The sequence below is a fragment of the Gracilinanus agilis genome, chromosome 2 (assembly GCF_016433145.1).
Source record: "Gracilinanus agilis isolate LMUSP501 chromosome 2, AgileGrace, whole genome shotgun sequence".
Taxonomy (NCBI): Eukaryota; Metazoa; Chordata; class Mammalia; order Didelphimorphia; family Didelphidae; genus Gracilinanus; species Gracilinanus agilis.
Window position 1 is genome coordinate 451,045,692 of NC_058131.1, and position 17,345 is coordinate 451,063,036.

General features: G+C 35.2%; 1 protein-coding gene across 2 annotated transcripts in view; it reads right to left on the reverse strand.

The window, feature by feature from the left end:
- Nucleotides 1-7,990: 7,990 nt before the first annotated feature.
- SEC23A (SEC23 homolog A, COPII coat complex component) overlaps nt 7,991-17,345 on the reverse strand; it is a 91,185-nt gene continuing 81,830 nt past the window's right edge. For both annotated transcript variants that reach the window (XM_044664778.1, XM_044664777.1), the window contains exons 17-19: nt 15,832-15,987; nt 12,316-12,381; nt 7,991-8,182 (exon numbers count right to left, since the gene is read on the reverse strand). In XM_044664778.1, coding sequence (XP_044520713.1) covers nt 8,093-8,182; nt 12,316-12,381; nt 15,832-15,987 — 312 coding nt within the window. In that variant the 3' untranslated portion in view covers nt 7,991-8,092. The remainder of the gene's footprint in view (nt 8,183-12,315; nt 12,382-15,831; nt 15,988-17,345) is intronic.

The window sequence follows — 17,345 nt, forward strand, 5'->3', positions numbered from 1 at the left end:
GTAACTACCACACCAATGCAACTACCAACAATTTGGAAATTGGTCTTGTTCAAGGACACATGACAAAACTAGTGGAAACGCGCATCGGCCAAGGGTGGGGAGGGGGTCCGGGGGGGGGGTTGAAGGGGAAAGGTGGAGCATGAATCATGTAACCATGTTAAAAATGAATATTAATAAATGTTAAAAAAAATTAAAAAAAAAAAAAGATATCCAGTAGAACAAATAGGTAGCTCAGTGGATAGGACACTTGGCCTAGAAATAGGAGGTCCTGGGTTCAAATATGATCTCACACATTTCTTAGCTGTGTGACTTTGGGCATTTAGCTTAAATCCCATTGTCTAGTTCCTACCACTCTGCCTTAGAACTAATAATTATTATCAATTCTAAGAGAGAAAATAAAGGTTTAAAGAAAAAGATGTTCAGTGACCCTCTTTTCTTTTCCTTGTTTGTCCCTATTCCTCCTCTTCCTTCTTCCCACTAGTGAAGAAGTTGAAGCAGTTGAAGAAGTTTCTTTGCCTGAAAGTCTTTGGAATTCTGATGAACACAATGACCAAAGAGGATTCCAAAGGATTAGTAATGAAATATACTATCCACCTCCAGATAAAGAAATGATAGACTCGGCACATAGAATAAAGCGTTTTTTTCTTTTTTTAAAATAGATTTTATTTTTCTTGTCTTCTCAGTGGGTGGGAAGGGGGAGAAGAAAGGGACAGAATTTGGTATTGAACTTGAAACAAAATAAATAAAATATTTTTAGGAGCACAAAAGTGAACATAGAGTTTAGATGAAAAGATGGAATAAAGTTATACTTTAGGTGGTCTTAAAAAAAGCAATTTCAGATAGGGCTACACAAAATGTAAATATGCTAAAAAGAGATATAAAGGGAAATTATGCTATATTTAAAGACACCATATGAATCAATATCAATACTTAAATTCATGTACCAAATAGTATAGCATTTAAAATACTTCTAGAAAAGATAATCAAATTAGAAGAAGCAGATTGTAAAACTATTATATTGTAGAATTCAATGTATTAATATCAGGCAAAAACTAATTTAATCAAAAGATAAATGAGAAAGAAGTTAAAGTAATGAATAGAACATGACAATAATTAGAGATGATTGACTTCTGACAAGTACTGAATGGGAATAGAAAGGAATTTATGTACTTCAAAGCAAAATGTGGCATCTTTACAAAAATTGACTGTTATTAGAGAATAAAGGCATCATCAAACAAGGTATAAAAGAAGAAACACTAAACACATTATCTATTTACCATATTGTGATAAAAATCATATTCAGTATAGAGCCTTTGAAGAATTAAGAAATAAATCAATACTAAAATAATTTATAAAGAAATGACATAAATCAAAGAACGAATTATAGAAACAAAAGAAAAATTTCAACAACAAAAAATAATGGAAAACATACCAAAATTTGTGGAAGATAGTTAAAATCATCCTTAGGAGGAGATTCTATCTCAAAATACTTTCAACAATAAAAAAAATAACAAATTAGTGAATTGAGCATTGAACTAAAAAAATAAAAAAAAAACAAATTATAAAAAGAAGAGGACTATTTGGGGAATCTTATGTTCTTTGGCAGTTCAACATTCATACTTTTTTGGGAGGGTTAATTTGACTAGTATTTTTCCCGTTGTTAAATGTATGTCTTTACAATCTCTTATTATCTTCCCTTCCCATTTCTCTCCTCCATCCATAAAACAATTTTAAAACTCAAAAACTAAAACCCTCCCAATAGTCCATCAAAACAAATTCCCACACTGGCCATGACCATTCATATCTCATGCTGAACTTTTAAGTCTACCTTCTCTCTTGCAGAAAATGGGTGGTGTGATTCATTTTCAGTCCTTTAGGGTCAGGGTTTATCCCTGCATTAATTCAAATTCTAAAGTCTTTCAAAGTTGTTTTACTCTATAATGTTGTTGTTGTGGATATTCTCCTAGTTCTGCTCACTTCAGATCATAGATATCTTCCTAATTTCTACTGAAGTAGTCCACTTCATCATTTCTTAAGGCAACAATAATATTCTAATTACATTCATATACTATAGTTTATTTAACTAGTCCTTAATAGATGGGTATTTTCTTTTCAGTTTCAAATTAATTTAAGATATGATAGATTTTTGCAGAGTTGTTAAGCACAAATGAGAAATTGTGAATACACACGGAAACATTCTTTTCTATTTCCACATTGTCACCAAAGACCTATCATATCCAACTTTTGCAATTTCCCTGTTTAAGTCTAACTTTGCTGTTGTCTTACCTGAGCATGAGTTGAGGTTGAATTCAAGTACAAAAATTGGATTTTCTCCAACTCCTTAACTTTGTACCTCTTTTTTAGAAATGTTTCCTGTAAATATATTGATAGTTTCTGCTTTTTTTTAAACCATTGTTATCCTCTTCTGTTTTATGGTTGAGTTCATCTCATTCACATTATCATTGCTGATTTTTTCCCTCCTATCTTTTTTCTCTTTGCTTTCTGACCCCTCTTTATAACATATAAGTTCTTACTCTTTCTTTTAAACCTCCTTTACGATCCCTTTTCTGAACTTAGGGTTTGTGTTGCTTATGACTAATCCCTCCCTGAATTTATCCCCTTATACCTTACTTTCTCCTTTCCCTATTCCCTCCTTTTCCCCATTGAGATAAATGCATTTTCTACACCAAACTCTTCACATATGTGTATTCATAATTCAGATGAAAGTGATCTTCAAGTGAATCCCATTCTCCCAACCCCTTCCACATTTGCAAAGATTTCTGTTTGTATACTTCTATTATGTGAAAGTTTACTTTTTTTCCATAGTGTATCTCAGACCCACACCTACCTCCATCCTTTTTTTCTTTTCTTGTTTCAAGATCATCAAAACATAACAAAACGACGCCCAAGCACTCTTATTTGACTTATATCTCTGACATTAGGGTTCTGAGGGAGTTCTTCCCTCACCCCTCTTCCATTAGAATATTAATAGTTTACACCCCTTCAGAGTATTCCTTCATATTTGCCTTTTTACATTTCTTAACTCATATATTTTACAGAATTTTTATTCAGCTCTTGTTTTTTCTTTAGGAATGTTTATAAGTGCTGCATTTCATTGAAGAACCATTTTTCCCCTGTAGAAATACATACTCAGTTTTCCTGGGTAAAATATTCTTGGTTATAGGCCTATATTTTTTTGCTTTCAGAACATAATATTCCTGGTTCTCCATTCTTTTACAATGACAGCAGCCAAATTTTGTGTGGCCTGACTTGGTCCTTGGTACCTGAATTCCCTACTTCAACTATTTGCAGTATTTTTTTTCTTTTCCTGAAGCTCTGGATTTTGGCTGGCTCTTGGGAGTTTTCATTTTGTGGTTTCTACCAGGAGGTGATTAGTGGATTCTATCTTAATTTAATCAATCAAGTACTTGGAGTGCTTTACCCTTTTAATTTAACCAGTCAGGAACTTGAGGATCCTTTTGATAAGGTCACACCCTCAGAGGTCAGGAGGTGGATCCCATAGGTACTGCCCCCTGGGCAGTGCCAGGCAAATTAAGAAACTTTGATTCCTGAGATGTGACAAAGAGACCTGATGGGTGGAGAAAACTCTGTATAAGAGGGAGCCTCTGGGACCCTTGGGAGTCTTTGGGGCAGGCTCTTTTTGGCAGTTCAGTCTTTTGGTGGCTGTCTGGTGCAGTTCAACTTGATTAGGCATTCAATTCTGCCTTGGATTTGGCATTGGTGGCTTAAGGAGTTTGGTTTCAGTGACTTGCTTGGGTTGAGGAGAGTCTAACCAGAAACACAGGCTCTTCGGCTCTTCTGGACTTAGGGTATTTAGCTAGGCAATATTTTCTACCTCCTTCCTACATTTCCCCCTTTACTATCTCTACCTTGCTGTAATAATGCTACTAAAGCTACTACCAGCCTCATGACTTAATTTTTATAAATGGTGACCATAATTTTTAAAAATTCTTTTGACCAAAACCAAGTTTAACTCTTACGCTCTCTTCTTTTATGATTTCTTGAAATATCTAGATCTTTTTTTAGTCATACCTTTCACACCATTAAATGGGTCCCAAATTATTTCTCTGGTATTTCTATATCAGTTGTTTTGATATAGTACCTTACCTATCCATAAATCTTCTCTCTCCTATTAGGAACTCCATGAAAGCAGGAACTGTTACTTTTCTTTGTTTGCCCAGTACTTAGGCCAGTGTCTGTCATATAGTAAAGTAGGCACTTAATACTTGCTGTCTTGAATTAACCTTACATTTCCCATCTTTTTAGTCTTTTGAGTTTGTTTCAATATATCTTATTTTCTCATGAAGTCATTAACTTCTATTTGTCCAGTGTAATTTTCACTATTACTTGTCTGTTACTTGGATAGTTTGTATCCCTTGTGCTAAGCTGTTAATTCTCTTTCCAAGTCATAGCTTCGTAGCTCTCATTTATTTTCCACTTCTTTCCTCTAGTGCTATCATTTCATTTAAATCATTTTAAAGTTTTTAAAAAGCCTCTTCATACTGTGGCTATTTTTCTTTGAAACTGCTTGTGTTTTAGAGGTGTTCTTTTTAGAGTTTGTTCTGGGTATCCCTGGGATCATAACAGATCTTTAATTTTTTATTCATTCTCCAAGTCTTATTTCCTAAGTTGAGGCTTTGTGTTAAGGCTAGACTGCATACTTTTGGTAAATCTATTGTGATCTTATAAGGTCCTGGCCTGTCTTTATCCATTGTTCTGCTGATGGGTTCAAATTGGCCCTCTTCTACTCCAGATGCCTGATTCTCAGATATCACGTACCAGATAGAGCCAATAGCAGTGAAGTCCCTGGCACAAGAGCTATCTTAGATTCTCCTCCTAAAATCCCAAAGATCTAACTTCAGTGACAGAGATACTGGCTTCTTGGATCTTTCCTCTGGAAATCTGAAAGATGATGCTGAGACCAAGTTCTTCAGCTGGTTGATGGTGTGATTGCAGTGCCTATACCTAGAGAAAGGACCCTACTCAATCTGAAAGATAGCACTAAGGGTCTGTTCTTTTCAGGTGGTTGGATCTGCAGTCTCCACTCCTGGGACACAAGGACAATGCTGTGACCCAAATGCCCTAGGTCTGGGTCACAGATCACAATCCCTCTCTTCTCCTAGAGTCTAATTCTTAGAACACAGAGCTCCTACCCTGGCCACCTGCATGTGCACATCAAACATCCTCCTAACTTTCTGATCATTACAAAGTCTGGCATTCATATGAAATCTTTGTTAAAGTTGCTGTTGGAGGAGCTGGGCTACACTGCTTCCTCCTATACCATCTTGACTGGTCTCCATCATGTCTTTTATTTATTTATTTGTTCATTTGTTTTTATTTTATAAGGTTGGGACATTTTGATAGAATAGTTATATAAGGAATATTTTCTGCATACTATAAAATATACCTATGGTGATTTTAGATTTAAATTCAAGTTATTTACAAATATAAATATATATTTTCTCATTTTTATCCTTTAAATGCAAATAATAAATAAATAATGAGTTCAAAAGTAAAGAACATCAGTTGCCCAGTTTAAACACCATTAATCAATACAGCATGCCCCAATGGAGGGAAAGGAGGCATTTCATGACAATTATGCTTCCAGCCTAGTCTCCCAAGCCAGTCATTGAGGAATGCAACTCCTGCAGAAAAGAGGATGACCATTCTCCCTACCTCCAACTTCTGCCTGCCACCTAAGGAACAGGCAAGCCAGCCTAGCTGAAGTGGTGCGATACCTAGGGGAGAGACAAGAGTATGTGCCAGGCAAATCAAGCAGCCACCACCTAGACCACCATCTCCCTTCATATAACAATGGAAATAGCCTAGGACCCTGAAACCAAATCTTAGAAAAAGCACTGCCTTTTAGAACAATGGTTCTATTTCTAGCCTATCATTTCAGTCATCACTGAAGGGAGAAGTAACTGTAGAGAAGGGCCTTTTATGACACTACAAATACCAATTGTCATTCATAAGCAAGAAAGTCCAAGAACCCTGGGAGTGATGGAACCACCTAGCCTCTCAGTCTTGCTTTCCACCTATCTCTGATAGCTACCATCCTAGAAAGCATTCGCTACTGAAGACCCACGAGGGGAAAAAAAGTTGTTGCCAACAAAGTCATTGGGTCTATTAAATGGTTCAACATTAGAAACTCATGATTTTAACAGCAAAAATGACACTAAACATAATGCATTACCAACTGCTTTGTCACTGTATCCCAGGAAACAAAGGATCCTTCCATCTGCCTTCTAATTGAAAACTTCTATATGTGTTTTCTCCCCCATTGAGGCATGGGATTGTCTTGTTTTTCTCTTTTTATCACCAGATATAGATAGCATAATTGATTGTGAGCTGCTTGAGGGAAGGGTCTGTCATTTACCTTTCACTGTATTCCCAGCACTTTGCACAGTGTCTGGCACATAGCAGGCAATTATTTACTGACTGACTTACTTTAAATGCTTAATAAGTGCTTTTTCATTTATTCAGGCTACTGAAGGGTCTCAGATAAATTAAAAATGTATAGTCTATAGGTAACAAGTCATCTCAAGACAGGAACTAACAGCTAAGCATTAATTTCTTTAAAATAAAAATGAATGCTATAACACTGTTTCTTATTTTGGACTAAGCATCTTTTAACCTTTTCTAAATGTCAAACTACCAGACTCCAAATAAAGGGGAGGAAAGAAAGTGGGAAATGAGGAAAGAGAGGAGAAAAGAGGGGAAAGAAGAATGAGGAGGGGGGGGGGAAGAGAGAAAGGAAAAGGAAATGGAAATGCATATTTGCTGATATTTGGATTCAAAGGAGCTCATTTTCATTGAAACAAATGGGAAGAGAGCAACTGTTTTCATGAGTTTACATAATATATAAACAAGAAAAAACCCTATCATACCAGCAAAACATAGCCATTAAAAATTGCATTTCTAAACATCTGACATTGCACAATCTTTTATTTGACACAGCAAATTCAAATTCATTGTCAAAAATTTATCTGGATTTAGCAATTCAAACTTATTTACTACAAGTAAACTTTAATTGATAAGATGAATATTAAGTTATAAAATGGGACAGATTCCAGTTTAACCAGACATTATAATTAAACAAAATGCCATACAATACTGTTTCAACAAAAACCACAACCTCAATGAATTTATCACATAAAGGAAGTGGAAACAAAGGGTATGTGTAAACTTACACAATAGCATTTAAATAGTAAGGACTATAATAAAAATAAAATTTTATCTTTGAAAAACATAGAAAACCATGGACTAGGGAGTCAAAACTAAATTTGGTTACACTAGCTATAACAGTCACAGATTGTTTTGCCCATGTACAGTTTAAAAGTGGTTTATTTCTTAATCTCCTACTTTTTCAACTGTTTATGTAGTGTTTAATCACAAAGAAGGATGCTTTGTGAGAGTTCTATATGCTTTCTGTGAGTAGTTGCTACAAAAGTTATTCTTTACCAGAAATTTTTGTTCATATTTTAAAGTAAAGAACAAAAAAATAATTATCAAAAAAATTATATAACACAGAATTAAATAATTCCAAAACAGGCTATTTTAAAAGTAGACCTGTTGGTTTAGCAGAAAGCAAACAAGACACAAAATGCACATTATTGCAAATATATATTCAATGAAGTGACAGAAAAGTTCAAGGTTTTACATTTGTTTTTGTTCACCTTTTGTGAAAAATTAAGAAACACAAAAGTTTTCATGAGGTCATCAGTAACTCAGTTACACTTTGGATTTGTCTGCCATGTACCAGAGGTCATAGCTCTATAATTCAAGGCAAAATTATATTTTTCAACCTTAAAAAAATCAAGTTACAAAGATTTTAAATCTCTAAATTGGATATAACACTGTAGCAAGCAAAGAAAATTTGTTCTTATTGCTCTAATTAAACTCCAACATAATATATAAAAATGAACTTTCACCCCATGAACTGTCTCATAAATCATAATAACCCAATCTAAGGACATAAGAGTTGGTTCAAAGAAAAAAGCTGAAAAGGGGAAGGAATAACGTTGAAACATCGCTTCATATTTTGCATCTTCAAATATGTTCAGCAACTTCAAGCAGCACTTGATACAGCAAGTTTCTTTAGATGATCCATAAAGACTTGTAAACTAACATCATCTGTGAGAATAGGTGCTCCCGACTCCTACCAAAAAAAAAAATATGGTTCAAGAAAAAGATGGTACTCCAGAAAGTCCAGATTAAATTATCAACATATTCAGGGATGTATTTTTAAGCATCACCTTTTCAATACCCATCCAAATCTTTAAAGAAGTATTACAACCTAATTTGTAATATGTAAAAATATCCTTCTCATATAATCTAATTTATTTAAAAGAGAAACCTGAATTCTCCCTTTCAGCCTAAATCTATGGTCCTTTTTTGTGGACTTATTTAAAATTCCCATTTGCTTTAAAAAAGTCGGATATAATTGTGAATTCAATACACTAAGAAAATATTTATCAAGGTTTTTTTTTTCCTTTTGTGATATATTTCCATAATAGTTGGGCAGCAAATAGTTTTAAGAAGCCTTGTTGAACCAAAACTGAGTGACTCAGTGAACTGAGAGCCAGGTCTAGAGATGGGAGGTCTTAGATTCAAATATGAGTTAGACACTTCCTATCTGTGTGACCCTGGGCACCTTCCTCCTTAGCCCCAATTATCTAGCCCTTACTGCTCTTCTGCCTCAGAACCAATACTTAGTATTGATTCTAAGAAGGAAGGTAAGGGTTTTAACAATTTTTTTTTAAACCCTTAACTTCTGTGTTGGCTTCTAGGTGGAAGAGTGGTAAGGGTAGGCAATGGGGGGCAAGTGACTTGCCCAGGGTCACACAGCTGGGAATTGTCTGAGGCCGGCTTTGAACCTAGGACCTCCTGTCTCTAGGCCTGACTCTCAATCCACCGAGCTACCCAGCTGACCCCATGGGTTTTAATAAATTTTTTAAGTAAGTCTGAACACATTGTAGCTAACAAAAATGGAAAATAGCTACCTTTTTTTTTCAATAGTATCTAAAAAAAACTTCATGGGGAATGAGGGTAGTGGAGGGGAGAAGGAAGGATATTTTTCTTTAAAAAGTCTTCCCACACTTACGTTTGTCAGTTTGCTGTGCTGTGTTGAAAAGTATGAGCTATGGTTCCTCATGACATTCTAAAGCATTAGAGATTTAGGGCTGGAAAGGACCTTAGAAGGCCATCTATTTTTACTACTTCAAAGTAGTTCATACTAGATCTTAGAATTAAAATTTATTCCTCCTATGATTTCAGTCTGACACATAGGCATTGTTATGCTTCTATCTAAGTGAATGAAAATCAATATTATGATCATTTCACTTCATAGGATTTCATATAATATATAAAAATGTTAATTATTTCATGTCACTAAAATTTGAAAAACTATTTTATAATAATATCAATTTTCTTCATTCTACATGAAATTTATAAACCATCCAAATCAACTTAACACAATATAACACTAGACCAAATAGTTAAAATAATATTATTCAAACATGGTGTGAGAATCATTAAATTGGCTTGGAAATGACTTGACAATAATTCTTCATATCATCCTTCTCTTTCTTGTCACTTTTACTATTATAAATTTTACTTCCCTTCCTCACAAATCTCACCATGCTCCTAGATCTATTCTTGCTGCCACCTGTGCAAGGTAAATGCAGACATGGATGTTTCCAATTTATTGTATATACCCCACTCTAAGAATACCCATGCCAATATGAGACTCTTATTTCATAAATAATTAAGAGCTGTTTGTACAACTCAAAAGATACCCATTTTCTCTTCTTATTAAATAGTCTTAAGAATAAAAGTTAATGTTTTAAAATAATTTAGCAAGATCATTTGTTTTTTGTTTGTTTTTTAATTTCATTTAATTAAGAAAAATTTTCCATGGTTACATGACTCATGTTCTTTCCCTCCCCTCCTCCTATCAGCCAACGTGCAATTCCACTGGGTTTTACATGAGTCATTGATCAAGACCCATTTCCATATTGTTGATATTTGCACTAGGGTGATCGTTTAGAGTCTACATCCCCAATCATATCCTCATCGACCCATGTGAAGCAAGATCATCTGTAAAGCAGAGAATATCATGTATTGCCACAGAAAGAGAAAAGACTAAAGCCATGTAGTTTTAAAAACACTATCACATAGGTGCCCTCTACAGGCCACTTATAGATAATTAGAATTGTAAAATTTTAAAATCTCTAGTGATAATAGTTCACATTTAAAAAGTGTTTGATAGTTTGCAAAGCACTTTACATTTATAACCTCATGATATCCTTTCAAACAAATGTAGATACTATTATTATTAATCCTATTTCATAGATGAAGGCTTTATAGATGATATTATAAACCTATTTCCAAAACTGTTATACAATTTTTACTTTACTCCTGTCACTAAAGATAATCATGTTATATGATAATGACTATCAGATTCCTAACACTGTAATATTTAATTAAATTTACTACCAAAATAAGATTATTTTGTTAGAAGGCAGTATAAAACATTCTTCTGCCTAAAATAGTGCTTAGAACAATTATGCAATTCTCACACTGTATCATATGCCAGAAAAGACCCTAAAAGTCATCTAAATATTTTCTTGTAGTTCCAAGAAACAATATATAAACCATCAAAGGTAATCAACTATCCTACTTTAAAAAACCATCAGGGAAACATTCTCTATTAAGAAATCATTATCATGTTTAACAACCAAAAAAAAAAAAAAAAAAAAGAGTTCTTCCTTGTAGCAAAATTAACCTTTGTTCCGGTTTAATTCCATTCTCTCTCATTTAGTATTTAAGAAAAATGACTACCTGGTTAATCTTCTCCATGAAATAATTATGGAAGATGACTACCAAAGGAATTCCCATTAGTATTTTCCATAACTGGATTACAATTTAGGTTCAATTTACCTACAGAGATTATAGTCTATCTTTTCAATAAAAGAAACATTTTATGAATAACTACAGAACTAAATAATATATAAGGCACAATTCTAGGTGATTGGAAGACAAAAAAATTAAGACTAGGTTAGCTACTACATGGGATTCTCCACATAGAGACAAACATACACATTTTAAAATATATTATATGCTAAATTTCAAAAAATAAATTTTCATAGTCTAGCAAAAATGACTATTGACTTAAACAGAGTGACTTGAGGAGCCTCTAAAAAAAGACAGGACTTAAGACAGATGATACTAATCAATCTTCTTGGCCTCTTGGTCTGTGTCCCTTTTCTTTGACCTCTTTTGGATATAGACCTGGTAGTGGTATTGCTGGTTTTATAGCCTTTTGGGCATAGTTCCAAATTGTTCCCTAGAATGGTCAGACCAGATAGCATATTTTAAAATTATTTTTGGTGTGTTTTTATAGTTTTTCTTTTATGGTAAGAGTGGATCCTTCTCCTCATTCCAAATGCTACCTTCGTATCTCTCCTACACTATACTAATATGAATGAAATCTATACTGGGAAAAATCTATATTAGAAAAACAATGAAAAAGAGTAGAAAACAGAAGCAAGCAGGATAAATAGAAGGAGCCTTAGGCAAGTATCAGGTAACATACATTGTGGGGGAAATGAGATATCGTAAATAAAAGCTAAATAATAATTGACTAGAATAACTAGTCCTATGTTCTGAATAAGAACCAGACAAAAAACTAGAGGCAAAGACTTACATGTAAAAAAATATTTATAGCAGCTCTTTTTATGCTGGTAAAGAATTGGGTGTTAAGAGGATGACTATCAGCTGGGGAAAGGCTGAACAATATGATGGTGATAGAATTGTGCTATAAGAAATGACAAGCAGGATGGTTTAAAAAAACAACAACTGGGAAGACCTATATAAAATGATGCACAATGAAGTGAGCAGAACTAGGAAAACATTGTACACAGTAACAGCAATCTTGTATTTGTGATCAAATGTAAAAGGATTAGCTACTCTGATTAATACAATGATTCAAGACAATTCCAAAGGACCCACAATGAAAAATGCTATCCATTTCCAAAAAGAGAACTTAATGAAATCAATGTAAATCGAAGCATACTTTTCCCTTTAAATTTCTTGCTTTTTTGGTTTTATTTTCTTTGCAACATGATTAACATGGAAATATTTTACATTGACATCACATGTATAGATGATATGTATAATTGCTTGCTTTCTCAGTGGATGGTGGAAGAACAAGAAGAAGGAAAAATACAAATTAATTTCTAAAAATTTTATTATCCGTAGAAGATTTTTTTAAAAGATATTTACACTTACCTGTCCCCAAGCATACATATTGTTATGTGTTTGGGAAGGATTGACTTTTGAAAGCAGGAATCGGGCCTTTCAAACCAAAAGGAAAAAATGTCATAAAAAATATTTAAGTTTTTAAGTTACAGAAGATATTAGTAAATTACACTGCCTTAATTTCTCCTTAAAAGTTTTTCTTGTAGAATTATTTTTAATTTTTAATTACAAACTGTAATACTTTAAGATGTAGATTCCTTCAATATTACAAGCATTTTCTTTCCCCAAAATATTTTCTTCCCAAAAACTAAAACATATGCATAGTGACAAAGAATATTTCTGGTGTCAAATTTTCTTAATTGTCATTTGACATATGATTATCTCATCTATTTGGAGGACATAACTACATGTGTTTCACTCACTTACCTGGCTCCCATCAGAGCAAGAAGTCTCAGAAAGGAAACAGTAATTAATGGTCATGTGATTGGACTGAGATGGTCAATATTGTTTTTGTTTTGTTTTGTTTTAAACCTTTACCTTCTATCTTAGAATCAATATTGTGTATTGTTTTGAAGGCAGAAGAGTGGTAAGGGCTAGGCAATGGGGGTTAAGTGACTTGCCCAATTAGATAGCTAAGAAGTATCTGAGGCTACATTTGAACCCAAGACTTCCTGTTTCCAGGTCTAGCTGTCCCCACCAATATTGTTAACAAGACTGAACTGCCTTGAATTTGCCACTCTTTTAAAAGGATCAGCACTATACAAAGACCCTAAGATCTGCCATTCAACTTGAAAACTAAATGTGATTTTTTTTCCTTCTTCTTTAGTGGACGGACAAACACACACACACACACACACACAGTGTTATTAGTCAACTTATTAATACTGTTACAACTAGGTTTATAAAGAACTTTGTAAAACTAAAATCACTATATAAATGTTGGCTATTATTATTATTATTATAATTACTAATAGTAACTTTCTTGATTGCAGGTATTTACATCCTAGCAGCCAAGGTCAAGAGGACCTAGTGAAAGAACTACAGAGGACTTGGACTTTTCCTTAATATCCCAGCAGCATCCTAAGACAGTGTCTGCACTAGCAGCTAAGGGCAGCCTGGATAGGAAGAACAAAGGAAGGTTCAAGGCTCTACAAGCACTCATAACAGAATGCTATGCCATACCAAAAGAAAACATCATGAATGCCTTACAAAGGAGAGCAAGAACTTCCATGGCTCCTCTTTAGCACATATGCTCTCCAAGCTCAAGTAAATCCCCTTTTCATTGGTCCTCCAAAATACACTAAATCCTCCTCTGATCTAAAGGGTAGGGCCTGAGACTCCAGCCTTCCCCTCTTTGTTTAGTTCCTTCTCACGAACAGCTCTCTTTCCTCTGCTGCCAGATATTCAAATCCCTACTTCCAAACTAGCGCCCTGATTTTATACAAGCCCCACACAACATAACCAAGCTCCTCAAAACTAATCCAAACACATTTCTTAAGCAACATCATTCCGGTTCATCCAATGGTTTTCAAAGGTATCTAAATTGATCAAGGCCTTTTCCCTCGCTTGTTCTAAAGTGAACATATATGCCAGTCAGGAGGAATAAGCGTATTCCTCACTGCCTGATCTTCCCTCTGCCACTGAGCAACCAATCAATAAGTATTTATTAAGTGCTTACCATTTGGCAGACACTGACAGATGCTAGGGATCAAAGACAAAAACAAAACAGACCCCACCCTCAAAAGTTTACAAGAGGGCAGCTGGGTAGCTCAGTGGAGTGAGAGTCAGGCCTAGAGACAGGAGGTCCTAGGTTCAAACCCGGCCTCAGCCACTTCCCAGCTGTGTGACCCTGGGCAAGTCACTTGACCCCCATTGCCCACCCTTACCAATCTTCCACCTATGAGACAATGCACCGAAGTACAAGGGTTTAAAAAAAAAAAAATTTAAAAAAAAAAAAAGTTTACAAGACGAGGGGGCAGCTGGGTAGCTCAGTGGATTGAGAGTCAGGCCTAGAGATGGGAGGTCCTAAGTTCAAATCTGGCCTCAGACACTTCCCAGCTGTGTGACCCTGGGCAAGTCACTTGACCCCCATTGCCCACCTTTACCACTCTTCCACCAAGGAGCCAATACACAGAAGTTAAGGGTTAAAAAACAAAACAAAACCAAAAAAAAGTTTACAAGAAGCAACATGTACAACATATACAAAGATAAACATAATATATATATGCAAAATAAATAGACATAAATTCAAGATAATTTGAGGGAAGTAAAGAAAGTTGCCCTGTATCAGTCTACACCCTACATTACATTAGAGGGCAACACTGAGATTAACTTTTAGGATACTTGTAGCTTTGCTAACCAGATCTGGGACTGACTAAATTCTCTAGGAGCAAGTTAGAATGATTAAATGTCCAACTAGCTCAAGTGGTGGTTAGCCAACTTTATGATCTTCTGAAAACGGACTCCTTCATTTATTGGCAATAATAAGGATGACTATCCAGATGGGGTTTAAGCAGCTTAGTGGTAGCATACTGACTGAAGAATGCCCTTAGGATGAATTCAGGGTCATAGCACTTAATTCAGATTTAGATTTACCACAGACAAATAAGTGGGTCTAAATTTTGGAATTGGAAAAAGTTCAAATAATTTGGACTTGAAGTCATGTAGGAATTAATGTCTAGGTAACTGAGAATCAAAAGGATCACAGAAAATAAGTTGACTCAATTTAAGGATCAGGTCTAAAATTTTAAGAGATGATGATGATGATGATAATGATGACAGCTAGTGTTTTACAATTTACAAAGCACTTTATATAAGTTATCTCTTTTTATCCAGACAATACCCCTGTGACATAGTTACTATTATCATGCCCATTTTATAGATAAAGAAACTGAGGCTGAGAAAAGTTAAGTGACTTGACCAGTGTCACACAGCTAGTAAATGTCCAACTCTGGCTTTGAACTTGGGTCTTTCTGGTACCAAATTCAACACTTTCAATTGTAATAACTAGATGCTTGATATTTACAGATTTTTGTAGAAAAAAAGAAAGGGAAATAATATGACTTCTCATCAGCTAGAAAATGGCTGAACAAATTAAGTTATAAGAATGCAATGAAAGAAATTACAAAAGGGACAGCTTCAAAGAAATCTGAGAAAGCATGTATGAACTGAAGAAGAAAGCAACAAGAACCAAGAGAACAATTTATACAACAGCAACATTATAAAAAATAACTTTGGAATAGTTAAGAACTATGATCAATGCAGTGAACAACCATGTTTCTAAGGGATAAGTGTTGAATCACTTCCAGAGAGAGAATCATTGTATTCCAGATGGAAAATGAAACATGTTATTTTTGGACATGGCCAACATGCAAATTTATTTACTTAACTATACATGTGTTACAAGGATTTTCCTTTTCTTTTTTTTTTCTTCCAATGAAGAAAAAGGATCTATCCTAGAAATCTATCTTCCAATGAAGAAAAAGAATCTATCCTAGAAAGAATCTATCCTAGAAAGAAGTGTGTCTATAAAATAAAATTATTTACCTGGCTGCCTCCGTGTTCTGTATCAATGTATCGTGGCATTGGAAATCTGGAATGAAGAATTTCTTGGGCATCATCTACTGGGGCTTGCAGGAGGTGGCGGAAATTTTCATATTCTGGCATATCTTGGTAGCCTGATTTGCGCCACTGTGCTATGGTCTAAGTTAAAAAAATAAAGTAAATTTTCATTTTTCATTTCTGGTGCATCAAATATTTTCAAGAAGAGAATGTTAAAGAAAAGCTTTAGGAATACAATAGGAAAAAATTAACTACTGCTAATGAGTCTATTTATCTCTCTAGAGTGAAAATTCATACGGTCCAGTTGCAAAATCAGGGGTTCTTAACCTTAGGTCTGTGAACTTTTTGTTTTCTTTTGTAATAGTTTGACAATTCTATTTCAATACTGAATCAAAACTTATTTCCTTTATTGTGCTATGCATTTTATTTTAAACTTTTAAAAATTATTCTGAAAAATGCTCCCTAAGTCTCACCAAACTATCAGAAGGGTCCACAACACCAAATAAAGGTTCACAGAATAAATGAAAAAAGAAAGTTCTGAAGTTTCTTCTCTTAAAAAAAACACAACGGGAGTTTCCGGGTTAAGATGGCGGCAGAGCAAGAAGCAGCTCTTAACTTCTCCTGACTGAAACACACAAAACTCCTCAAGGGGACATAAAAACAAGTCCAGACGAACGGAGGAACCCCACAACAGGGCACAGCGTGGAAGGTACGTGGAATCGAGGCATTTCCATGCTATAAAGGGGTGAAACAGCTCTCACTAAATCGCGGGCTGAGCAACCACCCCACCCCCACCCCCTCCACACACAACACCTATATAGCGCCAAAGCCAGCTAAAAAGAAATAGAGCAAGTTTGGGGCACCCATCGAGTCATTGGCAGCTCCGGGGCCTGTTCCTGAGAGCAGCAAGATTTGGGACCCCAAAAAGCTAAAAAATAAAACACACAAACCTGAGGGCCAGAGCAGAACGCAGGGTCAGAGCGCAGGCACGGGCGGAGGCGTGGGTGGAGGCAGACACAGCCACAAGCTAAAGCTCTGAAACCCTGAGTGGGGAACCAGTGCAGACGGGTATACGATTATGGAAGCAGCGCCCTGAGACTTGTAAAGAAACCTCCGGTAGAGGATCAAGCAAGGGGGTCCACCAGGGGGCTTGACCTTGGAAAAAACCAGACAGACCTCAGGAGCCAATAGACCGCGGACAGACCCTGAGCGCAAGGATAAACCTGAGAAGCTGCTGGGCTAACGATGGCTACCCAGTCTCAGGAAGCTCAGAAGAGAAAGATTAACAACAAGAAAAAGAAGTCTTTAACACTCGACAACTTTTACACAGAGAAAATCCAGAAAACCGAGCAAACAGAGGAGGAGAACAAACAAGCATCCGGACCCTCCTCAAATAAGGAAAACTCCTCACAAGCTATGGAAGAGTTCAAAACTGAGATTTTGAGGAAAATGGAAGAGCTCTGGCAAGAAAATAACAGTTTAAAAGGTAGAATCTTGCA